The sequence below is a fragment of the Schistocerca nitens genome, chromosome 4 (assembly GCF_023898315.1).
Source record: "Schistocerca nitens isolate TAMUIC-IGC-003100 chromosome 4, iqSchNite1.1, whole genome shotgun sequence".
In the NCBI taxonomy this organism is placed as follows: domain Eukaryota; kingdom Metazoa; phylum Arthropoda; class Insecta; order Orthoptera; family Acrididae; genus Schistocerca; species Schistocerca nitens.
Window position 1 is genome coordinate 801,132,190 of NC_064617.1, and position 18,774 is coordinate 801,150,963.

The 18,774-nt window shown below is 40.4% G+C and overlaps 1 protein-coding gene across 1 annotated transcript in view; it reads left to right on the forward strand.

Annotated features, from left to right (window-relative positions):
* Positions 1 to 18,774, forward strand: part of LOC126252109 (sialin-like) — a 168,957-nt gene that overhangs the window by 106,887 nt on the left and 43,296 nt on the right. Inside the window, exon 5 of the mRNA XM_049952973.1 lies at positions 11,999 to 12,131. Within this exon, the coding sequence (XP_049808930.1) occupies positions 11,999 to 12,131 (133 nt within the window). The remainder of the gene's footprint in view (positions 1 to 11,998; positions 12,132 to 18,774) is intronic.

The following is an 18,774-nucleotide window of genomic DNA, read 5'->3' on the forward strand; positions in this document are numbered from 1 at the left end:
TTCCTGACACTTAAATCTATACTCGATGTTAACAAATTTCTCTTCTTCAGAAACGCTTTCCTTGCCATTGCCAGTCTACATTTTATATCCACTCTACTTCGACCATCATTAGTTATTTTGCTCCCCAAATAGCAAAACTCATTTACTACCTTAAGTGTCTCATTTCCTAATCTAATTCCCTCAGCATCACCCGAGTTACCTCGACTACATTCCATTATCGTCGTTTTGCTTTTGTTGATGTTCATCTTATATCCTCCTTTCAAGACACTGTCCATTCCATTCAGCTGCTCTTCCAGGTACTTTGCTGTCTCTGACAGAATTACAATGTCATCGGCGAACCTCAAAGTAGTAGTCGTTGGTAAAAAATTATATATATTGTACTTAACTTGTGGTACAGGTTTCTTCATATGCTGCATACATATAATTACAAACATATCTAGAGAGGCATTACGCATGTCATACTTGACAGAGCGCCTTGTTAGAGATTGCTTCCTATCAGCTGAAGGCTATGCTACATTCCTAGTTGACGTCCCGAGAAAGAGTGGGCGAGAGCACGCTAGACACTTGTCACAAGCAGTGGAGCGGCGCTAGCAGCTCTAGTCGTGACTCGCGGGTCCAGCACCCGACTGCAAATTGTTGCTCATGTCGGCACCAATGACTCCTGCCGTCTGGGTTCAGAGGTCATCCTCAGTTCGTACAGGCGGTTGGCGGAATTTGTGAAGGCGGAAAGCCTCGCTCGCGGGGTGGAATCAGAGCTAACTATTTGTAGTATCGTTCCCAGAACCGATCGCGGTCCTCTGGTTTGGAGCCGAGTGGAAGGCTTAAACCAGAGGCTCAGACGATTGTGCGGAGATCTGGGGTGCAAATTTCTCGACCTCCGCTATCGGGTGGAGAAATGTAGGGTTCCCCTGAATAGGCCAGGCGTGCACTACACGCCGGAAGCGGCTACAAGGGTAGCGGAGTACGTGTGGAGTACACATGGGGGTTTTTTAGGTTAGAGAATTCCCTCCCTAGGTCCGACAAGACGCCTCCTGAGACGCGGCAAGGTAGGAGTAGAGAATAACAATATTAATGTGCTAATAGTAAACTGCAGGAGCGTCTATAGAAAGGTCCCAGAACTGCTCTCTTTAATAAACGGTCACAACGCCCATATAGTACTAGGGACAGAAAGTTGGCTGAAACCAGACGTAAACAGTAATGAAATCCTAAACTCAGATCCGCAGAGACAGGCTGGACAGTGAAGTGGGAGGCGTGTTTATAGCGATAAGAAGTGCAATAGTACCGAAGGAAATTGACGGAGATCCGAAATGTGAAATGTGAAATGATTTGGGTGAAGGTCACGGTTAAAGCAGGCTCAGACATGGTAATTGGATGTCTCTGTAGGCCCCCGGGCTCAAAAGCTGTTGTGGCTGAGCACCTGAAGGATAATTTGGAAAATATTTCGAGTAGATTTCCCCACCATGTTATAGTTCTTGGTGGAGATTTTAATTTGCCGGATACAGACCGGGAGACTCAAACGTTCATAACGGGTGGCAGGGACAAAGAATCCAGTGAAATTTTTTTAAGTGCTTTATCTGAAAACTACCTTGAGCAGTTAAACAGAGAACCGTCTCGTGGCGATAACATATTAGACCTTCTGGTGACAAACAGACCCGAACTATTTGAAACAGTTAACGCAGAACAGGGAATCAGTGATCATAAAGCGGTTACGGCATCGATGATTTCAGCCGTAAATAGAAATATTAAAAAAGGTAGGAAGGTTTTTCTGTTTAGCAAAAGTGACAAAAAGCAGATTACAGAGTACCTGATGGCTCAACACAAAAGTTTTGTCTCAAGTACAGATAGTGTTGAGCATCAGTGGACAAAGTTCAAAACCATCGTACAATATGCGTTAGATGAGTATGTGCCAAGCAAGATCGTAAGAGATGGAAAAGAGCCACCAACCGAGTTAGAAAACTGCTGCGGAAGCAAAGGGAACTTCAAACATAAACATAGCCAAAGCCTTGCAGACAAACAAAAATTACGCGAAGCGAAATTTAGTGTGAGGAGGGCTATGCGAGAGTCGTTCAATGAATTCGAAAGTAAAGTTCTATGTCCTGACTTGGCAGAAAATCCTAAAAAATTTTGGTCTTATGTCAAAGCGGTAGGTGGATCAAAACAAAATGTCCAGACACTCTGTGACCAAAATGGTACTGAAACGGAGGATAACAGACTAAAGGCCGAAATACTAAATGTATTTTTCCAAAGCTGTTTCACAGAGGAAGACTGCACAGATGACAAAATGGTAGGTATCGAAATAGACGACAGAGGGATAGAGAAACAATTAAAATCGCTCAAAAGAGGAAAGGCCGCTGGACCTGATGGGATACCAGTTCGATATTACACAGAGTACGCGAAGGAACTTGCCCCCCTTCTTGCAGCGGTGTACCGTAGGTCTTTAGAAGAGCGTAGCGTTCCAAAAGATTGGAAAAGGGCGCAGGTTATTCCAGTTTTCAAGAAGGGACGTCGAACAGATGTGCAGAACTATAGACCTATATCTCTAACGTCGATCAGTTGTAGAATTTTGGAACACGTATTATGTTCGAGTATAATGACTTTCCTGGAGACTAGAAATCTACTCTGTAGGAATCAGCACGGGTCTCCAAAAAGACGGTCGTGTGAAACCCAGCTCGCGCTATTCGTCCACGAGACTCAGAGGGCCATAGACACGGGTTCCCAGGTAGATGCCGTGTTTCTTGACTTCCGCAAGGCGTTTGATACAGTTCCCCACAGTCGTTTAATGAACAAAGTAAGAGCATACGGACTATCAGACCAATTGTGTGATTGGATTGAAGAATTCCTAGATAACAGAACGCAGCATGTCATTCTCAATGGAGAGAAGTCTTCTGAAGTAAGAGTGATTGCAGGTGTGCCGCAGGGGAGTGTCGTAGGACAGTTGCTATTCACAATATACATAAATGACCTGGTGGATGACATCGGAAGTTCACTTGTAAGTAGGCTGCTTATGTTTGATTATTGGCAACGTTACGTAGCGCTCTGTATGAAAATCACTGGCTGTGCTGTGTGCAGTCTGTGGCTGGTTTGCATTGTTGTCTGCCATTGTAGTGTTGGGCAGCTGAATGTGAACAGCGCGTAGCATTGCGCAGTTGGAGGTGAGCCGCCAGCAGTGGTGGATGAGGGGAGAGAGATGGCGGAGTTTTGAAATTTGTAAGACTGGATGTCAGTTATGACTATTAAGGTAAATACATTGTTTTTTCTCTATAAAAATCTTTCATTTGCTAACTACGCCTATCAGTAGACAGTGTCTTCAGTAGTTTGAATCTTTTATTTAGCTGGCAGTAGTGGCGCTCGCTGTATTGCAGTAGTTCGAGTAACGAAGATTTTTGTTAGGTAAGTGATTTGTGAAACGTATAGGTTAATGTTAGTCAGGGCCATTCTTTTGTAGGGATTTTTGGAAGTCAGATTGCGTTGCGCTAAAAAATATTGTGTGTCAGTTGAAGCACAGTCCTGTATAATTTTTCAAAGGGGACGTTTCATATGTCGACCCTTAGCCTAGGATACCTCACTGGAATTTTCTGATTTTTTCTTGTAGTTTATGTAATTAGTGTAGCTTTTGTTTATTGCTTGCGCGTAATTGTAGAGAGAATTTCCTTTGCAGTGTAGTTTTTCATTCTTGTACAGTAAAACAGTTGTGGCATGCATGTAGATTTGCAGCAAGTATTTCGCAGCTGCGCTTGCAATTAACTAGATATTATTTTCAGTGCTATGTTAATGTGTTCTTTTATTTTTGCTCTTCAAATTGTGTTTTTCTGAGTTATCGTGTGAAATATTGTGACAATAATGGCGTGTGATAAACGTAATACTAGGCTCCAAAGTAAACTGAGAAATGACAGTGAAGACGAAAGTAGTGTGTTAGCGCCACCATGTAATGAATTCACTAATATTCAAAGTAGTAATTTGGTAACTGTGCATAGGGAAATGGAGCGGGCGTCAAATAATGGTGTAGACAGTGAAACAGGTAGTGAACAGGGAAGCATTATCGATCGATCGGTCGGCAACAGGTCGCCTCAGGAATCGGGAATGACAGAACACAATATTGCAAATACTGTAGACTCAGGTTTTGGGTTCTCACCGTTTTCTCAAATGAGTCAAGACACATTTTCCGCTTGTCAAAATATGATTGTTGCCGGTGCAAATTCACTGCCGAAAAGCACTGAGGAACATGTTTCAGACACCAGTGCAGTGTTATTACAATTAATGCAACAAATGGGACAAAAGCTTCAAAAGTTAGACACAATGGAACAAAATCAGAGACAAACGCAGCAAAAGCTTCAAAAGTTAGACACAATGGAACAAAATCTTCAAAAGTTAGACACAATGGAACAGCACCAGAGACAAACACAGCAACAGTTAGACACAATGGAACAAAATCAGAGACAAACACAGCAAAAGCTTCAAAAGTTAGACACCACGCTTGAACAAACACGTGAAGATTTAACTACTGAGTTACATAAAATAGAATCGAAATGTCAAAAAGTCTGTAATGACGTAAAAACACAAATTTGTGAGCATTTCCAACCTATTTTTTCGCGGCATGAAAATGCATTACAGAATCACGAAGCAGCCATAAAAGAACTGCAAATTAGTGTTCATGAAAATCATGAGACCTTGCAAGCTAAAATGGACTCAGTTGCATCTACCGATTCGGTTACGCAACTTGCAAAAACTCAGGAAAACTTAAAGGACACAGTAGATACTCTGAAAATTGGTTCAGAAAGACACTTGGAGGAAATTAGTTCATTATCAGAGAAAGTAGTTGAACTTTCGGATCAGCTAAATAATTTATCTACGAAGGTAGATGATAATCTGAATGACACAAAACCAGTAGTCTTTAATGACACAGAAGAGTGCGAACAAATTAGGAAATTCAAACAAAATCAGAATCAAATTAATACGCAACACCAAAGAGAAATCCGGGAAGTACAAGATCAGCTGACACAGGTAATACAAGAATTACGTATTTCAGAGGCCACTCGCGCTCCAATACGGGAAGAGGGACATAGAAATACGGAACAGCCACAAAATAATAACTCAGGGCCCTTCGGAAATTATGAAAGAAATTGGCAAGGTACACCGAATTTTGAGATGGAACCGCCGACACGACGTAACAATGACCGACGTGCGACTCGGCGACTTGATGATTTTGACTATAAGCTGTTCATTACTACACGTAAATTCAAAACAATTAAGAATTCTGGCAACGACATTCATCCACAAGCGTGGCTTCATCAATTCTCTCATTGTTTTCCGCCCAACTGGTCATTAGAACACAGATTAGAATTTATGTGTGGCTACTTAGAGAATGAACCAGCTGTAAGAATGCGATCGGTCATTCACGATTGCCACAGTGAAGGAGAATTTTACCATGCCTTCCTCTCAGCATATTGGTCTCAAGCCACACAAGACCGAGTAAAACATAGCATCATAATGATGAAACATTTCGAACAATCTGAATTTTCCAGTCTTGTGAAATATTTTGAAGACATGTTGCACAAGAATCAGTACCTGTCAAACCCATACAGCCCCTCAGAACTCATTCGCATTTGCTTAATCAAATTGCCTGAACATTTACGACATATTATTTTAGCAGGACGTTGCAAAGACGACATTGAAGCTTTTCAGGGACTCTTACAAGAATTAGAAATTGACACTGATAATCGTGGAACGCGAAAACAGGAACACAACAATTACAGGTCACATCCGTCGCAATTCCGCGATGAAAGAAATAATAACTGGACACAACAAGGCTATTCTCACAACACAGACACCACCCGTATGACAACCGTTGGCAGAGTAGTAATAACTACAGGGAAAGATCACCTGCCGGCCGAAGTGGCCGTGCGGTTAAAGGCGCTGCAGTCTGGAACTGCAAGACCGCTACGGTCGCAGGTTCGAATCCTGCCTCGGGCATGGATGTTTGTGATGTCCTTAGGTTAGTTAGGTTTAACTAGTTCTAAGTTCTAGGGGACTAATGACCTCAGCAGTTGAGTCCCATAGTGCTCAGAGCCATTTGAACCATTTGAACAAAGATCACCTCTCCGCGATAATGAGAGAAACAGACAATATGGGAACCAAAATAAATAATATCAAGGGAGACAGAATAACTTTAGACGCAACGGACCAGCGCGCAGTTACGATTCAGGGAGAAGTTCTCCACCACGTGACCGACAAGAAAGAAACTATGGAATCTACCGACATGACGACACACGATATGATCATAACGACAGACCTGAATTGCATCAGAACTGGCGGGATTCAAACAGAGCAGGGCCCTCTCGACAAGGTGAATTTGTAGAAGTTAGGTCTCCAAATCCCAATAACGACGCGCGCCAACAAAGAGACAATAGGCAATGACTCATACCGCTGGCAGCCACGAAACGTACTTATGAAACTGACGACGCAGCTGCCGTAGCTAGTAATTACGTAAAAATGGAAGACATTAGGGACATCTTACTCCAGGAGCACGTCGTAAAACATAACAACATTGCATATCCTGTGATTCACATTACAGTAAATGACGTAAAATTTACGGCAGTACTTGACTCTGGCAGTCCCATTTCAGTAATTAGTGAAACAGCCTTTAGCAAATGTAACAAATCGAACGATTGTCCCACACTTCCGTTACGTAAGATTAAATTACAAGGTGCAATCTTTGGAAAAAGTGTAGATGTACGCCAACAAACCAACTTAGAATTCTTTTGTCAAAGCCACAGCTTCTCTGTGAACTTTCTCATTGTTCCATTATTGTCGACGGAAATTATATTGGGAGTAGACTTTTTGAATGAACACAAAGCAATCTTAAACTTTCACGATGCTGAAATAAGTTTAGAGAAAGAAGGTAAGTCAATAGCTTTGAAATTTAAAGATTGGCTCTCAAACCATGACGAGGAAATTAATCGACTTTACCTTCTGTTAGACAACAGTTCGGAATTTTCTACGGAACTAGACACTAACAATCACTCTGCAAGTACTGACAGGGATGATATCGACGACATATTTGATACTGATGAGTTAATTCAGAATAAAATTCAAACAATTGAGAATTGTAATGACACTGATAGGCAAGACCTTTTTGAGATTTTACAAGCACATTCCATAGTTTTTACTCACAAAACAGGAACAATCAAGGGATTTCAATACCAATTTCGTGTTCGTGAGCATACTAAATTTTGTGTTAGACCATATGTAATTCCAGCACATTATAGGGACCGTGTTAGAACAGAAATACAATCTATGCTTGACGAGGGCATTGTTGAGCCTGCAGTAAGCTCATACAACAATCCATTACATGTTGTTGAGAAGAAAAATGGATCGATCAGACTTGTCTTAGATTCGAGACAAATCAATACTATCATCATTCCTGAAACAGACAGGCCGCAAACGATGGAAGAACTTCTTCAAAATTTTAATGGCGTAAAAGTGTTGTCTTCTATTGATCTCAGATCCAGCTTTTATCAGATCGAACTTCATCCAGAATGTAGAAAATACACAGCTTTCCTTTGTTTCGGCGTTTGTTATCAGTTCCGGAAACTTCCTTTTGGTTTGAACATTGCTTCGGCAGCATTCATTCGCGGGCTAAATTCCATATTACCTGAGTTCTTAAAACGTCACATCACCTTATATGTGGACGATATTCTGATAGCAGAAGCCTCATGGGAACAACACAATCGCATTCTCAACAGCGTGTTACATATTTTTGCAGAATCTGGCATTACAGTCACCTTGGAAAAGTCTGAATTCGGTAGGACAAAGGTGAAGTTTTTGGGACATATTATTTCTTCTGAAGGCATTCAGCCGGATCCTGAAAAGTTAGAAGCAATAAGAGTCATTCCAGTTCCATCCATAAAAAAACAAGTCCGCAGTTTTCTAGGTCTTGTAAATTTTTACCGTCGTTTTCTGAATATGCAAATTCTAGTTACACCAAAACTTTGTTCTCTCACTGGAAAAAATACTATTTGGAACTGGGACGAACAAGCACATTTGGAATTCAATTCTTTGAAAGAATCGCTACTTAACGCGCCAATACTAGCTCATCCAGATCTGTCACAAGATTTCTGCCTTAGCACGGATTCTTCTAAAGTCGGTCTTGGTGCCCATTTATTTCAAGAAGCCATTGAAAATGACACTACTGTTCAGAAAACCATTGCTTTTGCTAGCCGAGTGCTAAGAAATTCTGAAAAAAATTATTCCGTTACTGAATTAGAAGCTTTAGCTATCGTTTGGGCATTTAACAAATTCCGTTTCTTTCTTTCTGGTAAGCACGTAAAAGTATACAGTGATCATCGTGCATTACAATTTCTTATGTCTTCAAAATTAAATCATGACAGGTTAAAACGTTGGGCATTGTTTCTGCAAGAATTCCGCTTCACAATAGTCTACATTCCCGGCAAGGAGAACATTGTTGCGGACGCACTGTCACGCGCACCGGCTGGGCTTGAGAAAATTAACACAGAAGGCAACCTCGAGAAAAATTTCAGTATTCTTTACATTCAGAAAGTCGCCTTTGAAACCTTCATCACCACATCTTTAAAGGACATTGCTCATGAACAAGATAAAGATCCGATTTGGAAAGACATCAAAAGTAAATGGCATGAAAAGACACACAGATTCGGCATTATTACCTGGTTAGAAACAACATACTCTTCAAACGCTGCACTGTTGATGACAAGCTATGGGTACTTTGCATTCCAGACGATTTTGTTAATAAGCTCATTTGGTACATTCATTTCAGCTACGCACATTTTGGTCCACGAAAATGTTATATTCTTCGAACGACTTGTTATTTTAACAATATGGAAAAGAGAATTCGAAGAGTCTTGTCTATTTGTAAACTTTGTCAAAAGGCGAAACCATCTACTGTCTCACATCGTGCTCCATTGTTTCCTATTATTCCTTCTAAATTAAAAGAATTTGCTGCTGTTGATCTCTTGGGACCGCTTGTCAGAACATCTAATGGATTTTCGTACGTTCTAGTCGCTGTTGAACTTACTTCAATATTTGTTTCTTTCACTCCGTTACGTAAAGTCACTGGACGGTCTGTACCCAACGCCTTTGTTAAAAATTTCTTACGTGAAGTTGGACACGTTAGTAAAGTCATTTCAGATAACGCACCGCAATTCAGATCTGCTGTTTGGTCACGGAATCACAAAATTAAACCTGTTTTTATTTCATTGTACTCACCACATTGTAATCCGTCTGAACGGATTATGAAAGAAATCAATAAGCTTCAAATGGTTCAAATGGCTCTGAGCACTATGGGACTCAACATCTTAGGTCATAAGTCCCCTAGAACTTAGAACTACTTAAACCTAACTAACCTAAGGACATCACACACACCCATGCCCGAGGTAGGATTCGAACCTGCGACCGTAGCAGTCCCGCGGTTCCGGACTGCAGCGCCAGAACCGCTAGACCACCGCGGCCGGCATCAATAAGCTTTGCAGACTTTATTGTCACAGAAAGCATCAGCATTGGGACAGATATTTACACTTATTTCAAAACGTGCTGAATGAAATGCCTCATGACTCCACTGTTTTACCACCTACTCTTGTACTGAAGAATGAAGCACCACCGAACAGAATCAGAGAGCTTGTACCTTTCCCGAATACACGTAAACTTCGACACAAAGACATAATTGATTTGACTATTAAAAATATAAAATCTGCAGCAGACAAAAGGAGAAAACTACACTGCAAAGCAAATGCAAAGAAATTATATATTGGTCAGAAAGTTCTCATTAAAGCTCATTCATTGTCACATAAGAAGAAACACTTGAGTCACAAATTCTTTCTAGTTTACAATCTTACAGAATCCGACGTATACCACATGATAATTGCGTTGAAGTTGAAACGTTTCACACTGAGGCTTTTTGCGGATGATGCTGTGGTGTGTCGAGGGGTTGTAACGATGGAGGATTGTGCTGAAATGCAGGAGGATCTGCAGCGAATTGACGCATGGTGCAGGGAATGGCAATTGAATCTCAATGTAGACAAGTGTAATGTGCTGCGAATACATAGAAAGAGAGATCCCTTATCATTTAGCTACAAAATAGCCGGTCAGCAACTGGAAGCAGTTAATTCCATAAATTGTCTGGGAGTACGCATTAGGAGTGATTTAAAATGGAATGATCATATAAAGTTGATCGTCGGTAAAGCAGATGCCAGACTGAGATTCATTGGAAGAATCCTAAGGAAATGCAATCCGAAAACAAAGGAAGTAGGTTACAGTACGCTTGTTCGCCCACTGCTTGAATACTGCCCAGCAGTGTGGGATCCGTACCAGATAGGGTTGATAGAAGAGAAACAGAAGATCCAACGGAGAGCAGCGCGCTTCGTTACAGGATCATTTAGTAATCGTGAAAGCGTTACGGAGATGATAGATAAACTCCAGTGGAAGACTCTGCAGGAGAGACGCTCAGTAGCTCGGTACGGGCTTTTGTTAAAGTTTCGAGAACATACTTTCACCGAAGAATCAAGCAGTATATTGCTCCCTCCTACGTATATCTCGCGAAGAGACCATGAGGATAAAATCAGAGAGATTAGAGCCCACACAGAAGCATACCGACAATCCTTCTTTCCACGAACAATACGAGACTGGAATAGAAGGGAGAACCGATAGAGGTACTCAGGGTACCCTCCGCCACACACCGTCAGGTGGCTTGCGGAGTATGGATGTAGATGTAGATGTAGATGTAGATCTATTACGGACCGCGGTCGATATCTGCAACCCCTGACAAATGGGGTACCGAACGTTGATACCACAATGGGCTCACACAATCCCATAATAAAATCATTTGGTTTGCAATAAGAAACAACTGAGTGGCTCGTGAAATACGTGATGAGCAGAAGGAAATTTTCACTCGGCAGCGAGGTGTGCACAGATATAAAACTACCTGGCTGATTAATCTGTGTGCCAGACTGAGACTCGAACTGCAGACTTTGCCTTTTGTGGGTAATTCCTCTACCGATTGAACTACCGAAGCACGACGCAAGACTCGTCCTCACAGATTTACTTTCACCAGTAATTCACCTTCTACCTTCCAAACTTCAGAGAAGCTCCTGTCGAAATTTTTGCTGGAGTAGTACTCTTGGAAATTGCGGAGGCATGGCTTAGTCACAGTTTGGGGCATGTGTCCACAATGAAATTAGTTTTAATCTGCCAGGTGCCGGCCGCTGTAGCCGAGCGGTTCTAGGCGCTTCAGTCCGGAACCGCGTTGCTGCTACCGTCGCAGGTTCGAATCCTGCCTCGGGCATGGGTGTGTGTGATGTCCTTAGGTTAGTTAGGTTTAAGTAGTTCTAAGTCTAGGGGACTGATGACCTCAGATGTTAAGTCCCATAGTGCTTGGAGCCATTTGAACCAACCAATCTGCCAGGAAGTTTCACGTGATGATCAGTATTTGTATGGGCTAGCTCCAATTATAAACGAAATTCTAAATATCTGCTGAAGTAGCAGAGAAAATGTGAATTGGTGAAAGCCATATAGCTCACGAGAAACAATTTGTCGGACAGAAATCGTTATATTTAGAGAGTGTTCTGAGAATGATTTTTACTGGATTCGATTGAAATGTCTTACCATTTAACTAGCACTGCAACTCAGCATAACGGGTGTCTGCTCAACAGCCACGAATACAGAAATATTTCAACATCACTGACGGTCTTACACAAAGTAAACTCAATCTCAAGACTAATTCGCAGAGCTCGGCGTGACTTTATTTTGAATTAAATTTCTTTTTAGCTGAAAGTAAAGCAATTCAGGATAAGTGTGGCTATTTATGAGTTTAAAATATGTTTTTATGTGAGTAGGGGACACAGAATGTAACCGCATCGTTGTTTGCAGACGATGTCAAACTCACCTCCATTAAGGAATGGGATGTGTGTGACTTGTGAGATTCCTAAACACTGTTTGGGAACAGTCACCAAAGTAGCCACGTTTTATGCAGAACGGGCTCCTGTCCGCCATACCTCACATCACCGGTGGAGTCGGCAGTCTATTGTTTGGGTGGCTCGCTGACTTTGTGTTCCGGAAGGGCTACGTATCCAAAATCACCGGTTTCCGCCTAATAAATGCAATAGGTAAGCTAATTTCTGTCTCTTTATTGTATTTTCACACATTGCTTGTTGAGAATTTGTTGTTATTAACGACAAAAGAAGCTATGTCATAATGTTCTTCAGTAAAAAAGATGCATCGTCTCCAGTTGACGAAGAGAGTATGTATCACGTAGGCATGAAGCACAAAGGCAGTAAGCGAATCCTTCTCTTTTTCGTTTATTTTTGCCATACTACTTTCCAACGACGGAGTTCGCTATGATTTTATCTAGTTCAGTCCCAGAAATTGTGTTGTTAAGATGAGACGACGTCTGCTTTGTTCTGAAGCCAAACTGTTCTTGAGTTGACCCACGCAGGTAAATAAATGCTGTCGTGTATTCAGTACTCATGTTCACGCCGGCGCCCATCGGAGGGCTTCGGACATGCCGTATTACTCAACGAAACTAGGTTTATTATGTTTGCACATCAAACGCTCAGAGGAACCACTATTTTGAGAAAAGTTTCTGCTTTTCATTTTATGTATGCCCTTCGAAACGAACTATATCAACATTTACCTTGTGCGGTTTAGGGAAACGGCAAAAATCCTTAATCTGGTTGGCCGGACGAGAATTTGAACTACTGTCCTTCAAAATACTAGAGCTCGCTCAGTGAACACAACGAATGGAGTTGGGGTGTGAGGGGGCCTGGAAAATAGCTGCACGTAAGAGAACTTACAACTATCCACAAAATTAGCCAGTTGCGGAGAGATATCAATGGTTTCGGGGAGGTGCAGAAATGTACTACTTACATCAGGGCACACTGACATGAGAACGAAAAGGCTCCTCTGGTATAGTTTCGTGTTCTGAACATACGAAGCCAGGCAATATTGTTTTAGTGTGAGACGATTATGATTAAATTACACAAAATCATATCCCCACATCCAGTTCTATATATGGTTGCTAACAGTGTGTTAAAAGAGAAAGTCAAATGAAAATGAGACAGACGGGAAAAAGTAAGTAAGCTATTTATTATTGCAAAAGTAATCGCCAAAACTGTTAACTGGAGGTGAGCACTGCGCTTTGACCAGGGCGAAGCGCAAAAAACTTGAGGCATTTGAGATGTCGCTGTACAGGAAATGCTAAGAGTGCCAGAAGAGATGGAATTACTACCACATTCTCCGCAAAATGAAGGAAGAAAAAGAAGTCGTAAACATAATAAAATGCAGAAAACTACAATGTCTTGGCCATGTAATGAGGAATGGAAATAGGTATTTTATTGCTGCAGAACATTTTTCAAGTAGGATTCTGGGAAAATACAATCACTCTATAAAGTACTTTCCTAATAAAAGAAAAATTAAAATAATCGTTTGTGTCAGTCACTTTATTTACTCTCACGAGGGCGTACACCCTCATCTTCAAGTAGCTCAGGGAATAACATAGCATTTTTGTTTGCTGGCTGTAGACAGCTCTCTCTTTTGCATTTTAGTTCGCTGCAAATTAGGTATAATCAGAACTTATTAAATTAATATGCCACCAAGACAAGAACTTTTAAAACAATAATAAAGCTACTTGCAATTTGTTTCAACAGAAAGAACACAGAGGTTCGTCATAAATATATATTTCCATCCTTCGATGCCTCAAAAACAGAAACCAATAACATAAATAGTTCAGAAGTTGTGTAGATTTATTGCAAATAATAACAACGTAAAAAATATAAAACATATAATCCTAGTTTCAGCATATTTATTTGTTATTTTTTGGTTGGATAATTTGGAAATTGTTTTATGATTTAGGACACACTATGAAGAACCTAAAATTTTTCTTCAAAATAGAAAGCCTAGGCAGAACACAATGACAAAGCTGACAGTGGCAACGAGCTTCTTTAGGAGTTTCTAAAGCATACTACACGATCCACCATAACTTTTGCCACGATCTATTTGCAATGACCTAAATCGTAAAATAATTTCTAAATTATCAAACCGAAACATATCAAGTAAATATGCTAAAATTAGGTTTGTATATTTTATTTTTAATATTTATATTTTTGGCAATAATAATATTCTCAAGCGTTAAGGTATTAATTAATTAAACAATTGTTACTTGTATCTTTGATTCGCAATGTAAGCAGTAATGAAAGATCATTTACTTACAAGGCGTTGTATCTCAGTGCATGGACAATCTCTGGACTATTTATGTTACTGATTCGTGTTTGTGTGACCTCTAAGGATGGAAATGTGTACTCCTAACTAACTTAATTGTTTTTCTCTTCGGGAACATATTATAATAGCTTTATCATTGATCCAAAATTTGTAAACCTAGTGCCATATTACGTTAACAAGTGTTGATTCCACGTTATCTGTATCGAAATGAGACTCCGTCTCCAGCCAACAAGCAAAACTGCAATGTATCCTCTGAGCTACATGAAGAAGCGGGAGGAAGACCATGAAACGCGTCGTGGGAGTAAATAAAATGAAAGACACTTATTTTAATTTACCTTTTGGTGTCATAAACAGTTACAGTTTCCTAAACACAGTTTAATATGGACGACTTAATGTTAAATACTTCGCTTACAAAACTCTCGTGCGACCCTACCTAGAATATAGCTCAAATTCGTGGGAGCTGTACCAGATAGGAGTAACGTGTAATTTCAATGGCTACAGAAAAGGGCACCACGAATGGTGTCACTTTTGTCTCGCTTACGGAAGAGCGTCGCGGAAATGGACAGAAACCTGAAATGGTAAACGCGTAGAGACAGACGGCGATTATCTAGCGGGAGCTTACTTACAAAACTTCAGGAACCGTTACTGAGTAACGAACTTCACCCCCTAACTATCGCTCCTGTAGCGACCGTGAAGACAGGGTTGGACTGTTCACCACACGCAGAGAGGCAACCAAGCAGTCATTGTCCTTGTGCCACTGGAACTGGAAGGAAAATCTGTTATGTGGTGAACCTTAAATATTCTCCGCCATGTGTGTGGGGGTTTGGACGTAGATGTAGGTGGATATATATACATTGTTTTGTTCCTGTCTTTCCACAATCTATCGAATTGCTTCTAGAAAATGGTCCAAATTGTTTCTTTTACACTGTTACCAATACATCTTTAGACAGGAACGTGGAAGCTTTATCCACTTTAGACTGCTGGACAAGACACATAGAACGATTAAACTCAACTGGAAGCCAGATAATCTGAACAATAAGTTAAGTAGCTTCTCAGAAACACTATGCGCCTTGGTGAATTTATGTAACGAAAATCCATTTTGGAAAGAACAGCTGCAATTTATCAGCCATTTATTTTTTAAAAGTCGTGTATCCTAATTCGTGAAACATGGCGAACCTCTAACGCTTTCCTGAAGTCTTTGTGTAGGCAATTTATTTTCGAACTTTATCACAAAACTGCCTGTACGTTACGGGCTGTACCATTTTTAGAATGGGTAGTTAAGTCACGTAAAAATATGCACAAGTAAAATATTCTGTATACAAGGGGTTAAAAGAAGTATATATTTTGAGAGGTGGTAGTATGGACCAAAACAAGTAAAAAACGTTCAGTAAGCATAAGCTATGAGCACTTTTTCATCTCCGCTACTATGAAACATCACTTCTACTGCACGCTATTTGTTATTACGAACGACCACATAATACAGGGCGCCGGCCGAAGTGGTCGAGCGGTTCTAGGCGCTTCAGTCTGGAACCGCGCGACCGCTACGGTCGCAGGTTCGAATCCTGCCTCGGGCATGGATGTGTGTGGTGTCCTTAGGTTAGTTAGGTTTAAGTAGTTCTAAGTTCTAGGGGACTGATGACCTCAGATGTTAAGTCCCATAGTGCTCAGAGCCATTTGAACCATTTTGAACATAATACAGCAAACAAATGAGGACACATTCCTCTGTTATTATCCATCGATGCACCAAGCACAGAACATCTGTTAGTGTTGTTACTGTAAATCTTATTCACAGTTCTGCATAAATAAAGCGAAAACATTAGTTCTAGTGCAATGAGTTTTTGTTTTGAGAAGTTTGCGAAATGATTTTGCATTGCAATTTTACCTTTGCACTTGCCAGCATAAAGGAAGCCCATTGTTCAGTATGGGAAATTGCAAAATTAAATGTTCTTCTTTGTTTACTCATTTTTATATTGCATTCTATAGGTAATTCGAAATAGCAAGAATCTTGCAGTAAAAGAGATATGTCAAAACCACATAACGAAGACAGACAACTGCTCATAGCTCGTAAGGTAGGCGTTTTAGAGCGCTTATCGACAATATATATTTTTTCTTGTTTTGGTCCATATTACCGACTCTAAGTATGGAATACTTTTTTATACCGTGTATAAATACAAGAAAGTATTCAAACCTACAAGCCTTTGTTAACATTTATATAGCGGGGAAGTAAAGAGCCAAATGTGTTATCATGAAGATGGTTGACAGATCACTGAAAATGTGAGACGAGTGGCCTCTTTGAGATACACCAAAGTATAATATCCGCACTGTACAACTTTTTTGTATGCTTCAGTCAGTGTTTCCTAAAATAGAGGGCATATCATTGTCTAGACGAGAAGCTGCTCATAATTCCGCGCACAGAAGCACCTCGAAACCTGCGCTCTTCTCTCCCACGAGACCATGAGTCATTAGGCAGAATTCCATGGCCATTATTATTACTCTGTCTTCTTTCTGTTGTAGTAACGTAGTTATCTTCACCATGGCCTCGTTGTAGTCTATTCCAAGCTTAACTCCAACCTATTGATTTACTGATAAATGCTCGCCCTTGTAGTGTGTGAATGAGTGGCACACAGATTCACCATGTGACATGCAGTGACTTCTCTAGATACAGTGTCAGCATATCTATAGTCATGACACAACATACATTGATGTGACAAATGTCATGGAATAAAGACATGCAGATATACAGATGACGGTAGTATCGCATACATAAGGTATAAAAGGGCAGTTCATTGGCCGAGCTGTCATTTGTGCTCGAAATTGAAGCAGATAGTTCGTGTGAAATAATATGGGTAGAGGTTATACCTGACAATCGGACTAAACTATTAATTGGATCGTTTTACCGACCCCCCGACTCAGAAGATATAGTTGCTGAACAGTTCAAAGAAAACTTGAGTCTCATTTCAAATAAGTACCCCGCTCAAACAATGATGACTTTAATCTACCCTTGATATGTTGGATAAATTATACGTTTAAAGCCGGCGGCAGGCATAAAACGTCATCAAAAATTGTACTGAATGTTTTCTCAGAAAATTATTTTGAACAAATAGTTCATGAGCCCACTCGAAGCGTAAATGGTTGCGAAAGCATACTTGACCTTTCAGCAACAAATAGTCCTGGACAAATAGTGAGTATTGTGACGAATACAAGGGTTAGCGACCACAAGGCAGCCAAAAGAAACGCAAAGTATATCTATTTAAAAAAAGCTGATAAAATGCTCTTAACTCCTTTTTAAGAGACAGTCTTCACTCCTTCCGATCTGATCATGTAAATGTAGAAAAGTTGTGGAATGTTTTCAAAGAGATAGTATCGACAGCAATTGAGAGATATATACCACATAAATTAATAAGTGATGGTACTGATCCCCCATGGCACACAAAACGGGTCAGATCGTTGTTGCAGAAGCAACGAAAAAAGCATGTCAAAGTTAAAAGAACGCAAAATCCCCAAGATTGGCAAAGTTTTACAGAAGTTAGAAATATGATGCGTACTTCAAAGCGAGATGCATTTAATAATTTCTACCAAGAAATTCTGTCTCGAAATCTGGCAGAAAAACCCGAAGAGATTCTGGTCATACATAAAGCACACCAGTGGCAGGACGCAATCAGTACCTTCACTGCGCGATAACAACGGTGAAGTCACTGATGACAGTGCTACTAAAGCAGAGTTATTAAACACGGTTTTCCGAAACTCCTTCACCAAAGAAGACAAAGTAAATATTCCTGAATCAAGAACAGCTGCCAAGATGAGAAACATAGAAGTAGATATCCTCGGAGTAACGAAGCAGCTTAAATCACTTAATAAAGGCAAGGCCTCCGGTCCAGACTGTATACCAGTCAGGTTCCTCTCACAGTATGCTGATAAAATAGCTCCATATTTAGCAATTATATACAACCATTCGCTCACAGAAAGATCCGTAACTAAAGACTGGAAAATTGCTCAAGTCACATGAATACCCAAAAAGAGAAGTAGGAGTAATCCTCTGTCTTGTAAATTTTTACCGTCGTTTTCTGAATATGCAAATTCTAGTTACACCAAAACTTTGTTCTCTCACTGGAAAAAATACTATTTGGAACTGGGACGAACAAGCACATTTGGAATTCAATTCTTTGAAAGAATCGCTACTTAACGCGCCAATACTAGCTCATCCAGATCTGTCACAAGATTTCTGCCTTAGCACGGATTCTTCTAAAGTCGGTCTTGGTGCCCATTTATTTCAAGAAGCCATAGAAAATGACACTACTGTTCAGAAAACCATTGCTTTTGCTAGCCGAGTGCTAACAAAATCTGAAAAAAATTATTCCGTTACTGAATTAGAAGCTTTAGCTATCGTTTGGGCATTTAACAAATTCCGTTTCTTTCTTTCTGGTAAGCACGTAAAAGTATACAGTGATCATCGTGCATTACAATTTATTATGTCTTCAAAATTAAATCATGACAGGTTAAAACGTTGGGCATTGTTTCTGCAAGAATTCCGCT